The sequence below is a fragment of the Pygocentrus nattereri genome, chromosome 7, assembly GCF_015220715.1.
Source record: "Pygocentrus nattereri isolate fPygNat1 chromosome 7, fPygNat1.pri, whole genome shotgun sequence".
Classification (NCBI taxonomy): domain Eukaryota; kingdom Metazoa; phylum Chordata; class Actinopteri; order Characiformes; family Serrasalmidae; genus Pygocentrus; species Pygocentrus nattereri.
In genome coordinates, this window is record NC_051217.1 from 1,390,892 (window position 1) to 1,413,379 (window position 22,488).

Sequence of the window (22,488 nt, forward strand, 5' to 3'; positions counted from 1 at the left end):
GCAAACTTTGAAAACCATAATACGTGTTCTGAAAGTCTTTGATGTGCATCTAGCAGACGTTGATTGGCTGTAGAGAGGGGTCAGAATAAGACACCACCCAAACCAAAAGAAGCACAAAATCATAATGAAGCAGTTTAAGGATCAGCTAGCAGAATAAGTGAGAAGTTACAACCCATTTCCGTGGTTACGCTACGCCCATTTCCGTGGTTACGCTATGACCATTTCCATGTTTAGGCAGGACTAACAAGTTGAGAATGGGAAAGTACAGTTTTAATGACTGAATGCTATTGCAATGAAGATGAGGAGACATGTTTCAATTTCCACTTGAGAAATGAAAACTGCTCTTGCATTTTTCTAGAGTCGTGTGCACTGATGCCACAGATTTACTTTGGCAGACATCTGCTGAACTTTGGCAGCAGAGTTTTGAACAAGATGCTGTTTAAGGGATCATGCAGGGACAGCCATGCACAAGTTGAACCCGTTTCTCTCCGTCAAGAATCAATGAAAAACTGATATTTCAGATATAAATGCAATGTTTATTGGGCTCCTTGTCTCATCTCTCTGTAATGGTCATGGTTATCTTCCTCTCCATCCTGCTGCCCACCCTTAGAATGCACATCTATCTAAAGACCTGTGCTTCTGCCTCATTGATGAACTCAGAATGATCCGTTTTGTCTGTTTTGACCCTTGCAAAAGACTAGCAGACAGACTATAGTGTCCTCAGCTGTGGCCTAATGTGTGCTGGGCCTCCATCCCCTTTGAGTGGATCTTATGTTAACTTGGACTGCTCCAAGAACAAGGGAGGGATCTAGGATGTAGAGGTTTTGAAGCAAGGATGGAGGGTGGGGGCAAAAGAATGGAAAGGAAATCTCTCTCTTCCTTTCTTTCTCTCACACTTTCTCCTTTTCTCCTCCCTCCTTGCCTCACACACTCTCTTTGTTCTGCGGCTGTTTAGTTTGGAGTGAGCGGCTGCCAGGAAATGTACAGCGCAGCCGTTTGGAATGTTAATGAATTTTGAGGGAAGATCCCTTCCGAGCCAGCCGGTGGGTGAGGAAGGGGAGCAAGAGAGGGGACAGAGACAGGATAATAGGTTACTCTTGTGATTTCCTCTATACTACGTGGCGGTTGATCAGCTGTGTGGGCACTAAGCCAGTCGGAAGTCTCCATAATTACCCTACGTCATTTCTGCACTGCACATGTCAAGTGTTCAGGCTTGCTTTCCCAGGGAAGAATGCTAGTGCATTCAAGCCATTCTAAACCTAAACCTCTCTGTCCGATTTCATTTCTGCCAGCTCAGTGCCCAAATTAGCCAGGGAAATGTGTGCTGGTGTAGCTTCTTAGGTGTGCAGCTTTCTGATTTCCGTCAGCGTCGCATGCCAAAGCCACTGTGTGGCTTAATCTGTGAGTGCATGTTTGTGTGTATGTGTTTGAATAGAGCAAGCCTTCTGTCCTGAGGAGATGGCTGACCCTGCTAAAGGTGGAGAAAGAGGATTGGCTTATTGAAAGCAGTCATGAGGGTGGAGGTTGAGAGGAGAATAGGGGAGAGGAGAGGAGATTCCTGAACAGTTATGCTTCATGGTTCAGCTGAGGACAGTCTCTGCCTTCCACCTGTCCACACGTACGCAGTAACATGCAGAAACATGAACTGCCTCAGATTTAAGGACCAGTAAGCGGCAGCTTTTCTAGGGTTTGGGAGTCTAAAATAAAGCTAGGGGTGAACTTGGATTAATGCCAGTATCAATAACTAATCGTATAACTTTCTTACATTATAGTATGAAAGTTTAATTTCATAGTATAATTTATATATGAAGTGCATCTAAACATGGACTGTTATAACAAGTGTTATAAACCTTTATTTTATATAAATATTTTACACTGTTTAGTTGACAGTCTCATCTAGAGTCATTCTTAACAGTGAACTCTTATTGGTATTGTAGTGAACCATGCCTTCAGTATATAGTTCTAATGTGAGAAGAGACTGTATGACTCTAGGAAGGGAAAAACTCTGGAATTACGGCAATCTTCTGCTTCAAGCTAGAAGGCAGCCTTGATGACCCGAGTAGGACTGAGAGGCAGAATTTATGAACATGGAGGAGATGAGTGGGTGGTGGTGGAGTGCGAAAACTTTGTTACAGGAAACAGTAGGTAGAGGTGGAAATTTGTAGGATGGAGGAGAAGGTTCGAAGAAGTTATCATCTTCTTTCTAAATGTCTAAAACTCTATTTCGTTTAAATATAACTGCACAGGTTAGGAATTCACTACAGTATCTCTAGTTGTAAATCCAAATAAGATGTGATATAGTAGTGGTGTTCCTCTTGTGGGTTGGGCTGTGGTGTTATCCACCCTGCAATCCATTCGTGTGCGTGTTCAAGAGAAGGAAACTTTCTACCACAGGTGAGTGATGTGCAGGCTGAAAATCCTCCAAACTCAAATCAATTGTGATAATCAGCCTTGATTTAAATATTGGGCCAAAAAGGATAATTTTTTTGAATCAGCTAACAATAGGGGCAGTCGTGGGCTGGAGGTCAGGGATCCAGCCTCATGACCGGAAGGTCGCCGGTTCGATCCCGAGAGCCGACAGCACATGACTGAGGTGTCCTTGAGCAAGACACCTAACCCCCAACTGCTCCCCGGGCGCTGCGGATTGGGCTGCCCACCGCTCCGGGCAAGTGTGCTCACTTCCCCCTAGTGTGTGTGTTCACTAGTGTGTATGTGGTGTTTCACTTCACGGATGGGTTAAATGTGGAGGTGAAATTTCCCCATTGTGGGACTAATAAGGGTCTCTTAATCTTAATAGCCTGTTGATATATTGTGCCTTACCTCATACCTTTAAGTGATTCCCAGCCCTGGTTCTGGAGCACACCTCATATGCACATTTCTTTTCCCTGCTTGATCTAATGAATCAGCTAAATAACAGTCCCTGAAAAGCAGTGACAACTAAAAATAAAGTAGTAGAAAAATACCTGCTGATCGGAAGTGCTTCAGTACTAAGTTTGGGAACTGCTGCTTTAATTAACTGAACATTTGTGCTCTAACTGTTGCATTTTGAATTATAAAGATTGTTGCCAGGACTTAATCTCTTCCCTGTATTGTTCCTATGTTGGCCTGCACACGCACATGCAAGAAGAACCGATGTTTATCTTTCCTCACTTCCCGTGGATCAAAAGCTGAAGAATATTTTTGTCCATCGCCACTGTAACTCTTCATATTCTATACCTGTCCACCCCCCATGTTCAAATTCTATTATTCTCTCTATTATTGTATTCGTGTGGACCTGTGGTCAGCCTCATCTCCACAGAACCGTCAACATCATCTTGTCTTTGTCATCTTTGGAGTACACTCCCACTGTAGGGTCTGACTGTTGAATCTTTGCAGAGACCCTGAGCGAGTGAATCGGTACGTGTCACCTAAAGATGGCGCTAGGTAAGGCCATGGCCGCTGTGCTTTGACCGCATCTGTGGAGTGGCAGTGGCTACATTAGCGTCTGGTAAAGCGTAGTCGTCGCTGTCGCATGCGTGTTCTCGGCCTTGACCCGAGGGCACTGCCTTAAGCTTCATCATCGTCATTACGCATACATTCCCCTCCTGTGAGGGGCAAGAACAGACCACCATTTCATAAAAGCCATGGCTTCATTGTAACTTGTATTTTTTCCAGTACGCCATTCCATGTTCATTGTAGCAGCTGCATAAAGCAAGCTTTGCAAGTTAAAGGGAATTTCTGTCTACTTTTGTAGTTTTTTTGGTAACACTTTATTTGAAGGCTACCTACATAAGGGCTTTATGACGCATTCATAAGCGCTGAATAATGTGTTTATAAAGCACTACTTGAACATTTATTAAGTGCTTATGTCGGTTCTCGCAACCTGACAAGATGTTTTATGAAATAAATGACATTGTACTGACATAATAAGAATAAACGTTGAACATATTTACAGCACTAAACACATTTAAACCCTATACATAATTGCATCAATTGGGAAGAGGGGGGTGGTTTCCAGGCATATTTCACCTGATATCAGTACAATGTCGTCTTAAGAATGCTGACATAAATAGTTATGTACAGTGTTTTAAATGTTTAGTGCTGTAAATATGTTCAACGTTTATTCTTATTATGTCAGCACAATGTCATTTATTTCATAAAACATCTTATGTCAGGTTGCGAGAACCGACACTTAATAAATGTTCAAGTAGTGCTTCATAAACGCGTTATTCAGTGCTTATGAATGCGTCATGAAGTCCTTATGTAGGTAGCCTTCAAATAAAGTGTTACCGAGTTTTTGTATAGTAAGTGTAGACAATAGCAGTGATGCATATTATATTGCATATTAGACATTAATCGTCACAGACTGTCATGATGAATATTATGCTAAGCTTAACGAACTTGAAACATAGTTATTTGCATCCGACAGTCACTATTGTTTATAGCAGGGTGGTCTAAATGAATGCTGGTCCACATGAGACAGAGAGTGAGATTCATTTGGGTTGGGTTGAGAACATTAACCGTTTTGGTATGTCAGCTGTTTCAGCATCAGAGCATTTCACAGGTCCACTAAGCAACCACCAAGTTAGTGTCGTGGGAGCCATAGATTTAAACAATACATCATGTGTTTAGTGACTAATAGGTTCTGATATTTCTATGGAATATGGATGTCATAGGTCATCAGATAAGCGGCAGGGCTGTGTTAGAAGCAGGTGCTGCACAAGGTGGTGCTTTGGCCCTGTGTGACTAAATGTTGAAAGTTGTGCTTGTTGTACAGTTTACAGCTTGCGCGCTTCAGAAGGCCCTGCGCTGGAATACGCTGGCTAACTTCTACACTGTCCGTTTACCTTCTTTCACTTTCATTTCTGTGATTCGCAATCTGTTTCTCTTTCTCTTCTCTTCTCTTCTCTTCTCTTCTCTTCTCTTCTCCTCTCTTCTCTTCCCCTGACTTTCTGTTCACTTTTTCTTGTCTTTTTTGTTCTCTTTTCCTTTTTTTCCATTCTCCTTCACATTGTTTTCTTCACTCATCTTTCTCTTTTGTTTATCTTTCTCTTCCTTCGTCTCCTTTTCTTTTTCTCCTCTTTTTCTACCTTTTTCTTTATTCTGTTTTCTTCTGTTTCTCTTCTTCTACTGAATTTTCTATTCTATTTTCTCTTCTTATTTCCCTTTTTCTCTTCTTTACATTCTCATTGTCCTTCTCCTCTCTTCCTCAGTGTCTCTCTTCTTTTCTTTACGGTCTCTCTGTTGTCTGTCCCTCAGGCCTCCAGACAGACGTCGTAGGGATCTCTTTGGGGTGGCTAATGGCACATTAGTGCGTGGTTTGGGCCAGAATGTAACCGTGCAGGACGGCAACATGACTGACCCGGAGCTTGTGGAGCGTGTGTATCCATTCTCAGAGACAACAGTGTACACTGAGTTCATGGAGATCGTTAACCTGCGGCCGTTCACCGTCTACCGCATCGACATCCATGCCTGCAACCATGAGGTTGAGCGCTGCAGCGCTGCTGCTTTTGTCTTTTCCCGGACCAAACCTGCAGGTGAGCCCGCCACAGCCCACACCCTCCAAATGGAGCTGCAGAATGAACTCAGGCTGAACCCATCACACCACACACTGATGACAGAGATACTCCTTTCACCACACCGGCACACTGTGGTCTAATTGTACAGTTCTAGGCTTTTAAGAACCTAGAGATCCTCAACTCAACAGCCTTAACAGACTCTAAACTGTCCATGTTTTGGTCTATTCTAGTTTCCAAAACACTTCAGCTAGCTAATCAGTAACCCTCAGGTGGCTTGAGTCTACAAAGCTAGATCTTAAGCTAAAGAGTTTCGATGTTCTGTGTCTGTGTCAGAATAATGGTATATGTACTGTGCATCATGAAAAGACTTGAAGTATCGTGACATGATGCTTTTCCCATATGGCCCACCCCTACTTTAGACTAACTCATAACTCTATGGTAGTGTGTGTCCCCCATCAGTCACCAAGAACATTAGATACTTAATTGTGATCATTTTATCACATGTTGTCTGTATTTGGCGATTACAAGTAATTTTTCTAACCCATAATCTCTTGAAACTAAAGTAAACAGTATATAATTTTATCAGATGTTAACTGTAATATCAGAGCAGCCTAAAAGTTGCCCTCTCTGTTATCAGTTAGCCAACTCCATCTTTGTGTAGTTAAGGGTGAGAGTCATTTATTTTTTAAGCTTATTACACGTATCATCAATTGAACTCGTGTTACCGAGACAAACTGGGTTCAGGAGGGTGGACGGGAAGGCAATGAAAAGAAGAAATGGGAATTAAGGGCAGGTGTGTGGAGGGCCTGATCCTGGATGCCTGGATTGTTGACCTGTGTATTGGTAGAAGCTTTGGAGTATTGTTCTTTTAGGTAGAGAGGGTGTTTCTTCAGGAGTGCTGTGTCCTCTTTCAGAAAAAGCAGACGATATTCCCGGCCCTGTGACTCATGAGAAGGATGAGAGGGCTGAGGACACGATTGTGCTGAGGTGGCCTGAACCCCCTCGACCCAGTGGACTCATTCTCATGTATGAAATCAAGTATCGTCAGGGAACGGAGGTGAGAAGCAGCACTGCACCCCCCCACGCACTGCTGAGAACTTCACAATTTGATTTGATTTTCACCATGACTTGATTTAGTTTGTTTTAATTTGGTATTATTATTATTATTATTATATTACTTGGGAGGACAAGCACCTTAAATAAGGTCTGTGTGTGGGTGTTATTATAGTTATTGCTAATATTGTTAATATACTGAATGTACAAATATGAATATAGAAAAAATACATCAAGCTTTTTTGGATAGGAACACATTTGAAAATAGCTTGAGAATGTTATGCTTCCCCAAAAAAAGGAGTGCATATTTTGCTGAAATTGACTAGAATGTTCCTAAAACGATGCAGTTTCAACTCCACCCTCAGGTTGATGCCTCAAACTGAATTTGTGCACCCCACTTGAGAATGCAGACTGACAGATTTTGTGTGTGTGCATGTGTTCAGCCTGAGAAGCATGAGTGCGTGTCACGTCAGCAGTACCGGGAGCTCAGAGGAACGAGATTGACCAACCTGGGTTTTGGCAATTACTCGGCTCGAGTGAGGGCTACGTCACTGGCAGGCAATGGCTCCTGGACCGAGCCAGTGTCTTTCTACGTTCCTCCTCCGCACCGTAAGGAACCCATACATACTATACAATGTGACTTCCATTTCTGAATTTAGGGACAAAGTGAGTGGATTCCTGACAGGCAGTGGTGACCCATCGCAAGACATTGGTATTTAGTGAGGTTGTACGCATGTGTCATATTGTGCAATGTTGATAATGCAGCTGTGTTGTTGATCTCGACAGAAGCCTACGAGAACATGCTCTATCTAGCCATCACTGTCCCCGTTATAGTGCTTATCGTGCTCCTCGGCCTCATCAGCACCATCGTCATTGTTAAAAAGAAGAGGTGAGAGGTCCAATTTGTGAACCTTCAGCGCTGCTATAACTTACTGTAATGTTGATACAGTGCTGACATTTCGTCCTACCTTCCCCAGGCACAGTGATAGATTGGGAAATGGAGTTCTATATGCCTCTGTGAACCCTGAGTACTTCAGCGCAGCAGAGAGTAAGTACTGCTTGAAATTTGCACATTTGACATCAATGGCATGAAGATATCTGTTGAAAAGTTAACATTTATAATAGAATGACTGAGAGTGGAAGTATAGTCAGAGTTAGCTTTACCGGTAATGAGTGTTTTCATTCGCATTTGTTTCTTTATCCCTAGTGTACGTACCAGATGAGTGGGAAGTGGCACGGGAGAAGATCACTTTGTGTCGAGAGCTGGGTCAGGGTTCCTTCGGCATGGTGTATGAAGGCATTGCCAAAGGCGTTGTCAAGGATGAACCTGAGACCAGGGTGGCCATCAAGACAGTCAATGAGTCGGCCAGCATGCGCGAACGCATAGAGTTCCTCAATGAAGCCTCCGTCATGAAAGAGTTCAATTGTCACCATGTGGTAAGAAAAAAGCACGACTAGTTGTAGTTGATAAAAATGGACAGTTCTCTTACAGTAAGTCAGACGTGGTGGTGGCAAACTGAAGATGAATGCTGAATACCTCACTTTAACAAAGCAAAGCTTCGTAGAGGCAGAATGTAAGTTTAGCAGTGGGATAGTTCTGATTTTTTTAAAGGGGAAAAGTCCATTCAATGAACAATATACTTGATTTTGTCTTGATTACGTTTAATACACAAACACCTCCCCACCACAGGAGTATTGTAAATCTGCACAATCAATCAATGTAATGATATGTGATTCAAAATGTTGGCAAAACAGATGAAAGAGACCAAATGAGTCAGAATCTTTTATCTCGTCATGGAAAAATCTGTTTCCATACTTGATTTTGATGTTTTGCACAGGTTTTAGGTTTTACCAAAACTGGATCATTCTTTATCTACACTACCACTAATAGAAAGCAATCTAAGATGAATGTCAGTGAACAAGGCTGCTGTGTCATCAGAACCACTGAACATGTGTATATGACGACTGTATACAATAACACTTCCAAGTAATAGTACAGAAGATTCTTTAAAAAGTACTGAATACAGCTTAATGTGCTTTACAAGGCTCACACAACACGGAAAATATGTTTGGTGATGGCAAACTCTCAGTCCACTTGCCCAACCAGGCAAGGTGGGAGGAAAACTGATTTTGACCCTGCCTTTAGGGCTCGAATTCTTTGGGCTCTGATGTTCAGGACTAATAAGAAACCAGTGGAGTGTGTGCTCAACCTGTTCTCTTTATTCAAGGTGCGGCTGCTTGGAGTGGTTTCACAGGGTCAGCCCACTCTGGTGATCATGGAGCTGATGACACGAGGGGACCTGAAGAGTTACCTGCGCTCTCTCCGATCCAAACAGGTACTGGAACTCATAACACTAATGAAAATCTGTTCCATTAGCTATTCTCTCTATACACTCACTGGCCACTTTATTGCTAGTAAAAGGCTGGACCCCCTTTTCCCTTCAGAACTGTCTTAATTCTTTGTGGCAGACTTTCAACAAGGTTTCGTTCCTCAGAGATTCTGGTTGGTTATTTGAGTTCCTGCTGCCTTTCTATCATCTGGAACCAGTCTGCCCATTCTCCTCTGACCTCTCACACCAACAAGGCATTTTCGTCCACACAACTGACCGCTCACTGGATATTTCCTCTTTTTCTGACCGTTCTCTGTGAACCCTAGAGATGGTTGTGCGTGAAAATCCCAGCAGATCAGCAGTTTCTGAAATACTCAGACCAGCCCGTCTGGCACCAACAACCACGCCACGTTCAAAGCCCCTTAAATCCCCTTTCTTCCCCGTTCTGATGCTCGGTCTGCACTTCAGCAAGTCGTCTTGACCACCTCTACACGCCTGAATGCAGTGATCTGCGGCCGTGTGATTGGCTGATCAGCTATTTGTGTTAACAAGCAACTGAACAGGTGTACCTAATAAAGTGGCCGGTGAGTGTAGATGTGCATGAAGGTGCATCAGCTAGCACCCCGCAGGGCAAATCAGGGTGCTGGGCAAAGCTGTTTTGGCTCTCAGGGCTCCTTATATTCAATTTTGAAAATGATTTTGAACAACCACATCAATCAGAGATCTATTTCAAAAGTGGATTTAAACTGTCCAGCTCAACTTCAAGTGACTGTGTGTGCAAAATGTTTAAAATGAGAAACAGCAGTTTAACCCTGATGAAAGCTGGCGTAATGTGTCTGTATGTCCATTCATCATGTAAAAATGATTTATCTGAGTCAACTCATAGTTTTGCATTCATTGTATTAGCAGTCCTCCACAAAGGGCTGGTGTGGCTGCAGGTTTTCATTCTAGCAAAGCAGGAGAACATCAGAGCATTTGGTTAAATTAAGCAGATCAGTTGGTTGATTGAACAGGTTCCACTCATTCAGAGGGAAAACCTGTAGCTACGCTGACATGTTATGGATAAAATTGAATACCTCTGGCTTACGTTAATTGAAGCTTTCGTTGGTAGAAAAACGAGTTATTTTCTACCAGTCACAGTGCAGCAGGCCACAAACGGGTGATGCCAGCACACTTTTGTGATGTTGGTGAATGAGGATGGACGTATTTGGCTACTAAATAAAAAATAAGATATTGATGGTACCTGAAGATCTACCTTTTGTAAATAAATATGGACATTTAAAAAGTCTTGTCTAAAAATATTATACTCAGTCCAGCATCCCCTAAACCAAAATACTTGGTCACAGTCACACTCAAAGTCTCAGTGTTACCCATTTAAGTGCAGATTCATTCACAGCGTGTATATTCCTCTAGAAGTACTGTCCTGTATCTCTGTTTAAACTAAAAGCATCCTAAATCAGACGGGCTAATATTCCTCCCTGGTTGATATTTCTGTCTAGTTCATAGAATTGTCTAATTCTGTGTATATGGACTATTCCTGTACAGACCGTTCTAAACAGCTTTAGCCTAAATTCTCTCACAATGTCACCAGAAATGTTTGGCCAGTCCAGATACAGAGATAAGCTGTAAATCTCTCTCTCAGTCTTCATAGTCCACAGTGACTCACGTGACGTTATTCCCAGACTGCTCAGTTCAGAACAAAGACAACATGGGAGATGTAGTAAAATAGATAAAGAAAGCAAAGGGATCGTAAAAACGTAACACCATCCCCTCTTGTTCTGCAGCAAGGGTCGTGTAGCCAACCTCTACCATCCCTGAAGAAGATGATTCAGATGGCCGGGGAAATCTCAGATGGCATGGCATACCTTAATGCCAACAAATTCGTCCACCGGGACCTGGCTGCCAGGAACTGCATGGTGGCCGAGGACTTCACTGTCAAGATCGGAGGTGATTAATGCTTAATCATAGAGTTGTACCAATACTGTAATGGTATCGAATCCAATACACAGTGTCTGGTAATTTCTGACAGCAGATGTAACTGAGCATGAGCATGTAAAGCGAGCAACATGTCGGCGGCATCGGCTGACAAGCAGTGGTTAAAATGCCAAGAGCAGAATCTGTATAAAATCTGCTTTAATGGTTGGTGATATACTAGTTGAAATTGCTCCTAAAGCATTAGTTTCATCTGTATGCCACAAATACGCCAGATGACACACTGGACATACAGTACAAACATGCTAAAGGTAGCCCTCTGCCTGAATATTTGACTCAGTGAAACGCGGAGCGATGAGGCGGACGCATGTGCAGATGTAAGCGACTTTTATTAAGGGCAAATCCAGGGTCGTGGTCAAAACGGTCCAGGGTCAAATAGCCAATACGGACAGATCGGCGGACAGACATGACATAAACCAGAATCAAACAACAAACAGAGACCGAGACATCAAACAAAGACCGGTGAACACAAGGGGCAAACACAGGGCTTAAATACACAGGGAAAATGAGGGTCAGGTGAAAACAATCAGGGCGGAGTTACAAAACCAAAACAAACGCACATGGACAAACCAAAACAAACGCACATGGAGTGGGAGGAGCCAATCGTGACACTCAGACTTCTTTCAGTAATCACTTATCTGCTGCTATTTAGTCGCTAGCAGTCAAGGATTAATGTTAGTCCAGGTTGTTATCAAGGGAGCAAACATTAAAGAGTCATATGGATGGAGTTGCCAGTTTCTTGGGGTAATGATAGCCTTTAGCCTCAGTTTCTGCTTTAGCATAGCAAAGGATTTATAGGCTAGTATCGGTGCTCGGTATCGGCAGATGCTTCCGATATCTGTATCAGAAGGGAAATAGTGGTATTGCTGCGTCTCTACTGTAAACACTCCAAAAGCACTGTTCCAGTGTAAGTAAAGTATTTGGAAACATTGGAGAAGCACAGAGAACAGAACCTTATAAATCTTACTGGGACATGCTTTGAAGGAAGGTGTTGAAAGGAGCAATTCTACTGTGCAGCATTCCCTCATTCATCTCATCTGTACTTTCCTCTTTTATCCAGACTTTGGCATGACGCGGGACATCTATGAGACGGATTACTATCGGAAAGGAGGCAAAGGACTACTTCCAGTCCGCTGGATGTCCCCCGAGTCTCTGAAAGACGGCGTTTTCACCACCAACTCTGATGTCTGGTATGATCAATGCGTCCTCAGTGGCTTTCAAACACATTTGCATGCACTACGCAGTGGGTGGTTCTGCTGCCACCCATCAGAGTGTGTGAGTGCATTGCCTGTGCTGCTGTCTATAGCAGAGACAGGATTCCAGCTCAGCAGCTGAAATGACATGTCCCTCTTCACTCGCCTAACTTATTTTCAATAGAAACTCAAGTGCTTGAATCCTCTAGCAGCTTCTCTGTGTTTTCTTAACTCAGGCAGCCACGGGAAGCCTCACAGGCTCCCATGAGGTGATAAAAATTTTATGTGTTGTTTTTTCCCCCCCTTATGTCCCATTTAGAAAGATACTACATCATTGTCCAAACCCCAGCTGGTCGAAACTTGCCCAACTCATTGTCTCTCTCTCTCTCGCTCAGACTCCATGTCTCTCCACTGTGTTGCCTGAGCCCAGGGCCGCCGCAGCAATAACTTAGTCAAATGGAGAAATACTGCCGCCGACCCGCTCCTTTACTTTGTGTAGTTTCCCAATCGCAAGCGTCCCACCAGCTCAGTGCCACGGTGCGCTGCTAACCTCCTCCAGATGTTCACTAATGATGGGCTCGCGGGTGCCAGCCCCGTCCCCTCTCCGGATAAGCCGCTTTTGAAGCGCTCCGGATGAAAAGAGCCGACGAGAGCTCCCGTCCCGAACACCCATAAAACTCACCGTTAGGTGTCTTCATTTGTTCCTTCCTTTTTTCCTTTTTTTTCAAGAAAACCTCCCCTGCTTTGCTGTGGTTTTGTCTTTCAACGCACTGCTGTTGCAGCCAATTAGATACAAGTCACTGTTGTAACAGGCCCACTTTAAGGGCTGTGGTGCTGCGTCTCTGATCCTAGGCCAGCGTGGAAAATGTGTCCTCGGAGAGTTAATGAATAATGACTGGCAACAATGAGCGCTTTGTGCGCTTCTCTTTTTTTCCTGTTGTGTGTGTTTTGTTTTTACGAGAGACTCGTGTAGGCCTTCCTGCTCCTCTGTCGCTCCCTCTTGCTGGCGGCTGGACTCGTATAGACTCGTTTGCATTAATGTGGAACACATGGCCAACAAAAACACACCACCAAAATAAAAATAGTAGTACTTCAGCATTGCAGCTGTGGTCGTGTTTGTATTGAGCTTGAGTATAAGAAATCACTTTTTTTTTGCTGTTAGAGGATTGAAAACACACTTGAACAGTAAAGGCTGAGAGCTTGTTGTGGGCTACTATAGCTTTTAGCTTCCACTAGACTGCCATTGTCTGGAAGCAGCTCATATTGTGGGACTGGACACGGTTCTGTCCTTGGATGGCCTTGTTTTCCGACCAAGTTGATCGAGTTACACCAGGTCCACATGAAGAGCTGGTGGCGCAAGCAGAGAGACAGGCTATTGTGACAATTACCAAGGATGTGGATGCTGATAGACATGTGTGTTGCATCTAACTCTGCCCGTCCCCCCCTTTCCCCCCCTCTCTAGGTCATTCGGGGTAGTGTTGTGGGAGATAGCTACCCTTGCAGAGCAGCCGTACCAGGGCATGTCCAATGAGCAGGTATTGCGCTTCGTCATGGAGGGAGGACTCCTGGACAAGCCGGACAACTGCCCAGACATGCTGTGAGTCCTTTTCTCACTACCTCTGACCAAAAACTGGTCGACATGTTCGAGTTCTGCAGACACAACACATGCAGACGCTTCTTAGGCTGCTTTAATTGTACCATATCTTAGAAAAACAAAATGTCCTTTCCATGTTTGATAATACAAAGGTTTGATGTACTATGCAAGCATTGTTAAAATTTCAAAACACACCACTCACTCCCCAGTCCATAAAGTCTATATATGGAAACCAAGCTGCAAAAAAACAGCTCTTTATGAATTCTGTGAGGAACAAATTTACATATGACTGTTCATTCAGCCTGCAGCAGTGTAGCCCATCATAGCACACTGAAGCAATATGGAGTGTTTTTACTGCATGCAATATGAAAACCCCTAAATGTTGTTCTGTTCCTGGCTGTCAGCAAGCAAATCTATTACTGCAAACTTTCAAAATATCCAAAGATCCAAAAGCCATAAGAAGTGGCTGTGGGTTCCTGCAGACACTGTGAGGATATTCAGCTTAAAGTTCAGAGTTTACGCCATGCTTTATGGCTCCAAACTGTAGAGAGAGGCACAGTAACAAAAACAGCCTGTTTAATTCTAAGGGAGAGTGGTTGGAAAATGGTCGTGTCAAAATTATTAAGTATATACGCTCACCGGCCACTTTTTCGTTCAATTGCTTTTTAACACAAATAGCTGATCAGCCAATCACGCGGCCGCAGCTCACTGCATTTAGGCCTGTAGAGGTGGTCAAGACGACTTGCTGAAGTGCAGGCCGAGCATCAGAACGGGGAAGAAAGGGGATTTAAGGGGCTTTGAACGTGGCGTGGTTGTTGGTGCCAGACGGGCCGGTCTGAGTATTTCAGAAACTGCTGATCTGCTGGGATTTTCACACACAACCACCTCTAGGGTTTACAGAGAACGGTCCGAAAAAGAGGAAACATCCAGTGAGCGGTCAGTTGTGTGGAAGAAAATGCCTTGTTGATGTGGGAGGTCAGAGGAGAATGGGCAGACTGGTTCCAGATGATAGAAAGGCAGCAGGATCTCAAATAACCAACCAGAATCTCTGAGGAACTTTTCCAGCACCTTGTTGAAAGTCTGACATGAAGAATTAAGACAGTTCTGAAGGCAAAAGGGGGTCCAGCCTTTTACTAGCAAGTACCTAATAAAGTGGCCAGTGAGTGTACAAGACAATTGTCAAATTAAAAAAAGAGTACACCTGAAAATGTTAATATGAAATGGAAGTTATTCAGCATTATTGCGTGGGTAACTGCAACCAGCCATAGCTGTCATTCATAATTTGCGATGTTTGCATTTTGGAAAAGAGTGTATTTCAAAGTGCAGAATCCCTGTTTGTGCTGATGGCCTTGAAAACTCTCCCACCTTCTTTAGGATAACCCTTCTGCATCCTGCCCTACTCTCAGTCTATTTACAGAAGCAGTTCTAAGCTTGAATGCAGATATTACATCAGCAGGTGTGCATGGCGGTGTGGAGCCTGACCGGTGACATTAACGTCACAGGTTAAAAGGAGCTGGGTGAGCTCACGGTGTCTGGGTGCTTCCTTCTCCACAGTAAGCCGAAGCCCATAGAAGGGATTCCATGGCCAGTGGGTGAGAGATGCCTGTCATTCCCTCAGCCAGATCAGTGTCTGGCCTGCCTGCTCCAGATGGGCTCAACAAACCAGACAATTAGCGCCAGTCACCGGCAACATGTTCCCCTGTGAGTGTGTGTGGGTACACGCCTGTGTGAGTTAGTGTTGATGTGTGCGTCACAGAGCGGCCGCACCATGCCCTTCTCCTTTTCTGGGCTGGTGTGAGTGAACAGGCATGGGGTCTTTCCCTCCACTCACACACGACCCTCACACACACTCATGATGCAGTGGTGACCTCACTTTACAGAGCAGGACCACTGTTGCTCAGACAAACCATCGTTTCCATGGTAAGGTCAGAGTTTCTTATCTGTTTAGTGCAATTAACCTTCTTGTCTCTGCTGGAATTGAATGAAACAAAAATCGGTCAGTTTGGCTACAGTGTCTGATTTTTTGATTGTATTTTGGTCCAATAGGTTTACTTCATTTTGCAGATTCTACATATTTTCATGAGAAACTTGACCACCGTTCAATCATTTCTCATGAAGTGATAAAATGGGCCAATATCTCAACAGATCACCATCTGCAATTTCCCCCTGGGATCAATAAAGGAATCTGAATCTGAATCAACATTTTATTTACCAGCTCTCTCTCTCTCTCTCTCTCTCTCTCACACACACACACACACACACACACACACACACACACAAAACACACAAAGAGTCCGTGCTGTCTCAGAGAATCCAATACCAATTGAGTTCTATTAGTTCGAGTGTCCCAAAAATCCTCCCTGTTCCTTATGCACACAGTGGGTGGTTGGTTAGTGTTGTATGAGGCTATTCTGATTATTTGTAAATATTTACAGAATTACCAGACAGTAACATCTACCTTGTATCTACACAAGTTGTCCATTTTATTAGGTCTGTCTACCTTATAGCTTCACTCTGTAGGTGTGTGGTTACAGTGTGTAGTGTATCAACCACCTCTACTTCATTCATCATCGGTTAGTCTCTGGCCACAGCACTGTTTGGGTGGTGGTCAATTCTAAGTGTGGTCACAGTGCCGTTACACGTATATTGCTAGGTTTTTACACGCTTTGTAGCTGACACCTGCTGGACCTATAATGTGGGTACACCTTTTAAGTGTACTGTTAGCTCATCTTTTCCTTTGTCTGTCTGCAGGACCAGTGTTGGCTGGATATTTTTGGGTGCTGGACCACTCTCAGCAACACCACTGAGACACTCATACCAGCACAGCACACAAAACCACACACATGCTACCATGTCAGTTTCACTGCTGTGCTGAGAATGGACTACCAGCCAAATAATATCTGGCCAGCAGCTGTCCTGTGGTCAGAAACTGACCAGTGATGAATGGGGTAGACAGGGGCTATTACAGTGTGCAGAAACAGGTATGCTACAGAGTGTAATTGTATGCCTACATAGTGAAGCTATGAGGTAGGTGGACCTAATAAAATGGGTATTGAGTGTAGATACGAGGTCGATGGACCTTGTACCTCGTAATTTATATAGGGCGTGTCACAGAAAAGCACCACTATACAAGAAGCTTGAGTTAATCTAGCTCTACTTGAATAGATTTAATGGAATAAAACTTTCATTAAGTGAATTTTCAGGTTTGATATCAAGGCATCTTTAAGAGTGACCAGCTTAAGAGTCCTTTTTTGTTTGTTTATTTGGTTGGTTTGGGTGGGGGGTGGGCGGTGATATGTTGGTGTTATTATTTGAATATTTTTTTAATGATGCCTTAAATTCTAATATCAAATTTCACCATAACGCCCAACCCTGTTTCAAACCTGACTGACTCTAGTTACAGATGGCACTGATCTGATGCACGTTATAAACATCCGTACCAGCAGAACACAATAATGAATATATCAGAACAATACGGTAATCTGTAAACAAAGGTAGGTCTGATTTTGGCTTGAAATACACATAAATGCTTGAAACTAAAACGAACATTGATCTGATAGCATGTATCAGTATCTGGCGATGCCAGTGGGAAACTCGAATTCAGATATTAGAAGGAAAAATGGAACGAATCTGAGTGTAGAGTGTTTGAGCAGTGTGAGCGTGATAGACTACTTTTAGTTGCTCATTTTAAGTAAAATGCTTCAGTTTAGATTATTATTAAGCTTCGTAGCTTTCAGAGAAAAATATCGGATATGTAGTATCAGTGTCAGACGACACAAGGTATCAGTATCTTACCTACCCCGTTTTATTTACAGCGGGGATGAGGGGTCGCATGCGTCTTCTGGGGTTTATATGTAATGTTGATGATGGTAAATCAGTGGTAAATGTGAAGATGTTTTCCACTGGGTACTATTTCACCTTACAGTGACCTGCAGCTACAATCACACGCAAAAGTTAATCTATCCTCTCCAAGGAACAAACCTAAATATGAACATTTTTCTTCAAATTTTAGTCCAGTTTCTGTTTATGTGCCATGTTAACGTAAAGCCAAAAAAAAACATTCAATATAAAATGTGCCAAAACTTTTGCACAGGACACAGTATGTTAAATTCTGCAAATAAATACCAAGTGTGCGTGAATGTATTGGGGAAAAACGTCTGCATTAAATATGTCAAAAAACGTGAAACATCCCGAGACGTCGGGCAATGTATTCATAACCACTTTGTCCAGTAACATCATATCAAGTTAAAAACAGCTCCTTTAAACCTTTTTACAGCAAAATATGATGACTCTTTGCCTCTTCTACTACAAACTGTACCTTCATGATTCCTCTGAGATCAGGGGCAAACGGGCGACCGCATGCTCAAATATGAGGATTTGACACCAGAACCCAGCCTATTGCTCTAAAAACAGGACTATGACCTGTGATCTCCAGTGACCTCTTTACCAGCCTCGTTTTGCCCACAGTGAACTGACCTGAGACCTGCTGCCTTCATGTGCGTGTGATTAGGGCTGGCGGACAGTGAGCGGGTGCTAACAGGCATTTATTACCCACCATTTTCTGATTTGACATCAGCCAGATGGCCCCCATAAAGAAAAGTGTGAGTCCAGCAAAGGCCAGACAAACGCTTTAAACCACTGGCATAATCAGCTTTTCCAAGGGCCCTCAAAGTGGGTCCCGAAAATGAAGCCTCCCCTGTTATGGTGCAGAGCCTGATATGAGGCGCATGCCCTGGAATGTCTTAGTGAGGCTGGAGAGAGCTGTTACTCCAAGCGGGCAGAGCTGACCCATAGGCATTTATTTCAGTGAGCCAGCCAGTGCGAAGGGTATTCTTAGCTTGTTTGTGTAAGATGTGGTGAGTGCAGCATCAAGCTATAATGATCCTGGGTTTTCTGATGTTGTTTTGAAGTTGTTTTCTTTTTTTTTCTCTCTCTTTTCTGCCCCCCCCCTCCACCACCACCACAACCCCCCCCCCCCCCCCCTTTCCCCAAACAGTGGCATGCCATGATTAGGTCTACTGACGCGGCTGTCTCGTATTTCATGACGGTGGGATGGAGGGTTAGACGTACCAGTACATGTTGGGTTTCATATGTGCATGACTGCAGAATGTTCTGGAAGCTCTCTGCTTAGTGATGTTTCCAGGTGCTCTGGCTTGGCTCTGGCGAACACTGCCACCTGTTGATCAGCCTGTGCCAGTCACATCACATAGTGCTGGTGTTGATGTTTAAGGAGTTCATGGTTTGCATTTTTCTTGTATTTAATTTTTCCACCTGAAGTCCTTTTAAAGTTTCTGTAGTTTTATGTACCAAAAGCAGCTGTGATTCATTTGAACATAACAAATGTCCAACCTCTCTTTATCCCTTTATCCCTTGTTATTGAACATGTGTTTTTTGTTACTGTGCCTCATTACTGATATATGATACTGATCTCTGTTCTTATTGACTGCCCTGTATAGTGCCCCATTAAAAAGCAGTCTAGGGTTGCAGTGTATTGAACAAACTGTTAAAGTCCTTTAGACGAGGGATGCAGCACGAGATCAGCAGATAAAGAATCATTGCTAAAAAATGATTGGCATCGGACAGATGTTTCAATTTGACCGTTATTTCAAATTGGACTCAGTGGGAACATTGGATGATGTGGTTATTGTACTCTGGAAGAGCAGGATGTTTCTGCCGCTGAGCTACTACAGTAATATGTCTGCATGTTATTAATGTAACCTCATAGAAATAAAAGGTGTCTCTGAAGGCAAAGTCTGTAGCCACAGTGAGAATCTCTTTTGGACTGAGTCACATTCTAACCTATTTAGCAGCAAGTGAACTGTGTTTATTCTCCTGTTGATTAGTGTTCATGTATGTCTTTGGTTAAAATCATTCTGGGTTTAGAGAGGCGATGTATACAAGAAGCTTCTGAAAAAATCTTCCACATCAATAGAGCTACAGATTGTCTGCAGTTACCGTGTGAATACCACTTAAACTAAACTGCTGTCAGCATATGTAAGTGTGTTTGTGACTGCCACGTCACGACCATGAGAAATTCAAAACAGCCTGCTTTAGCAGCTTAGTTCCTTATTTGGAGGAGATGGACTTGGGAGTGAATGACACAAACTGAAAAAATGTTTTCAATAAAAGAAAAATGTGATTTTTTTTAATTGTATGGGCTATTGAAAGGTTTTCGTATACACACGCAATATTTTGAACCACACAGTCATTAGCGTTTCAGATCTGAGTCGTTGAATGAACATAGGGCCTCATTCGCCAACCATTCTTAAGAATTTTCTCCTTTTGTGAAGATTCTGGCATTCTCCAATGTTGTTCCTATCTGAGATTTGTTCTTGAATCCGATGTAGACTTTTTCTTAGAACCTTTCTCAGGAAGAAATTTAAGAAGGACTTAGGACAATACTGGGGAATGATACCCAGTGAATGTTTTGTGTTGTGTCTACAAAGCCTTTTATGTAGCTTTATGTATTTTGGGCCTGCTCCTCAGGTTTGAGCTGATGCGGATGTGCTGGCAGTACAACCCCAAGATGCGACCCTCCTTCCTGGAGATCATCAGCAGCATAAAGGAGGAGCTGGAGCCAGCCTTCCGGGAGGTGAGCTTCTTCTACAGTGAGGAGAACAAGCCCCCTGACACTGAGGAGCTGGACATGGAGGTAGAGAACATGGAAAACGTTCCGCTGGACCCCGCTTCCACCCTGGCCCCAGCCTCCTCCCAAGCGGCCCAGCCCATTGCCCCAGGGACTCCGCTAGCCACGGGCCCCACCCCCTCCACCTCCCCCCCTTCCTCCACGACTTCTGCAGGTGTGGCCCTGGACAAGCACTCAGGACAGGCAGCCGCCAACGGGCCCGTGGTGCTACTGGGTCCGGCCTTCGACGACACGCAGCCGTACGCGCACATGAACGGCGGCCGTAAAAACGAGCGAGCGCTTCCGCTGCCCCAGTCATCGGCCTGCTGATTCATCCCCCCGCACCCCTTTCCCCCCTTCATACAGGGTAACCCTTCATCCCCTCACCCCCTTTTTGTCTATGTGGTCACATGTACTTCTTTTCTCACCTGAAGAGTCAAACTCAAGCCGATAACCAGATAGACGATAAATCACTACTCTAAATCAGTAGATTGCTTATTTTTATGATTATTATTCTGATTATTATCTTCATTTCACCACAGCAAAGGATTTGGGAGAAGCCCAAGTGCATAGGACACTAAAAGGCTGTGTAATGCTCTGGCAATATTAAAGATCACTCACCCAACCATCACGCTGGGGAGCCGCAGCTGGCGCCTCATTTGTATGTTTTTTTTTTGTTTTTTTATATTTTTCCTAAAGGAAGTTGAACAGGTATAGCACATTCTCTGCCAGAGAGTCATATTAAAGAGAAATTTGCATATCAGCCAGCAAGCCCAACACCTGAGCACTTTTTATTTTAAATGACAGGTTTTTTTTGTGTGTGCATGCATGAAAGTGTATGTGTGTTTTTATAGAAAATGCACATATTATTCTTCGCCATGCTGCGCACCTCTTCCTCCGAACTCTTTCTTCATCATCACATTTCTCTTCCACGGAGGAGTGGAGAGGACCTCCACTGCTAGGATTGCTGTTGATCCTCTGTGTGTTCGAACCGTTCACCTGATTGGTCATGTTGACCATTGCTCCACCCGTCTTTTTCAGCAAATTTCAGATGTGTCAAAAAAAAGATGAATGGGCCTTTTTGAAACTGCCAAACATTTGCCAAATCAATGCTTCTCTTTTTTTGTATTTATCATGTTCATGTTCCCTCTTTTGCTTCCCAACAATTCTTTCAGTTGGACAAGAAAGGATTACAATCAAGGAACTAAGCTCTTACACTGGCTTCACTTTTTTTTTTTTTAATGTCATAATTTGCGATCACCTTGGTAAAAGAGTTAGTCTATTCTCCCCTTTGGAATGGCTCTGATTTTGACTGTGAAATGGCCATGTCCACTCCAGAATCGGAGAGCTGGACAGCTCTGATGGTGTTGTTTCAAATGAAATGAGAACAGTGTGGCACCAAACGAAGACAAATAAAAATGCACCAACTTTTAAGCAAAATATTAAGCATAAGGGATTGGCTCGAAAATTAAGCAGACAGTGTGGGGCAGGGGGGACAGCTGATTTCAACATTTGTTTGGAATGACATGCATTTGTTTGCAAAGGCAAGTGAGGCATTGTACACAGCAGGTATCTTTTTTTTTTAAGACTAGTCATTAGTCTCTATACAATTCAGACAATTCTATAAAGGTCTTACAGTTGTATGTTAGACCACCAGATCATTTACACACATCATTGGTTTTGTCAATTTTGATAACTTTTTTACGGTTCTGATGTTCACTTCTTTGTCTGTACAGAAAGAAGCTGCTATTTTATTCTTTTTTTTATTTTATGGATGGTATATATAAACACACACACACACACACACACACACACACACACACACATATATATATAAATATATATATTAAGAAATCCTTCAGGTTTAATATTTTATGATCTCCACTACAGTCCATTTTCTTATGCTTTATACTCTTCTAGCAAAAAAGAAACAAAAACAAAAAAAGAAAAATCTTTATTCAAAAACATACTTTTCCCTTCCCCTGAGAGGTTGTCTAGATACAGTCCATTGCCTTCTGTTTTTTTTTATGAATCATTTTTCGCTTATGTTGAATTATTGTTATTATTATTACTACTACTACTACTACATATGTGTAGGTTGTTAAAAAATACCATAGCTCTGTGTGTGAGTAGTTTCAGTACCCTTGTACCAGTTGTCTAATATTGCACCTAGTCTTGCCCCCACAGGTGCAACTCAATCTCA

The 22,488-nt window shown here is 43.2% G+C and overlaps 1 protein-coding gene across 2 annotated transcripts in view; it reads left to right on the forward strand.

The window, feature by feature from the left end:
• The window catches only part of igf1ra (insulin-like growth factor 1a receptor), a 148,105-nt gene extending 126,380 nt beyond the window's left edge, over positions 1-21,725 (forward strand). Inside the window, exons 11-21 of one of the 2 annotated variants that reach the window (XM_037540012.1) lie at positions 5,239-5,516; positions 6,413-6,555; positions 6,995-7,160; positions 7,338-7,440; positions 7,529-7,599; positions 7,759-7,988; positions 8,780-8,887; positions 10,666-10,828; positions 11,934-12,063; positions 13,529-13,663; positions 20,147-20,615. In XM_037540012.1, coding sequence (XP_037395909.1) covers positions 5,239-5,516; positions 6,413-6,555; positions 6,995-7,160; positions 7,338-7,440; positions 7,529-7,599; positions 7,759-7,988; positions 8,780-8,887; positions 10,666-10,828; positions 11,934-12,063; positions 13,529-13,663; positions 20,147-20,615 — 1,996 coding nt within the window. Of the gene's footprint in view, positions 1-5,238; positions 5,517-6,412; positions 6,556-6,994; positions 7,161-7,337; positions 7,441-7,528; positions 7,600-7,758; positions 7,989-8,779; positions 8,888-10,665; positions 10,829-11,933; positions 12,064-13,528; positions 13,664-20,146 lie in introns of both variants that reach the window. The other variant, XM_017692202.2, reaches the window with a different exon arrangement.
• The last annotated feature ends 763 nt before the right edge of the window (positions 21,726-22,488 follow it).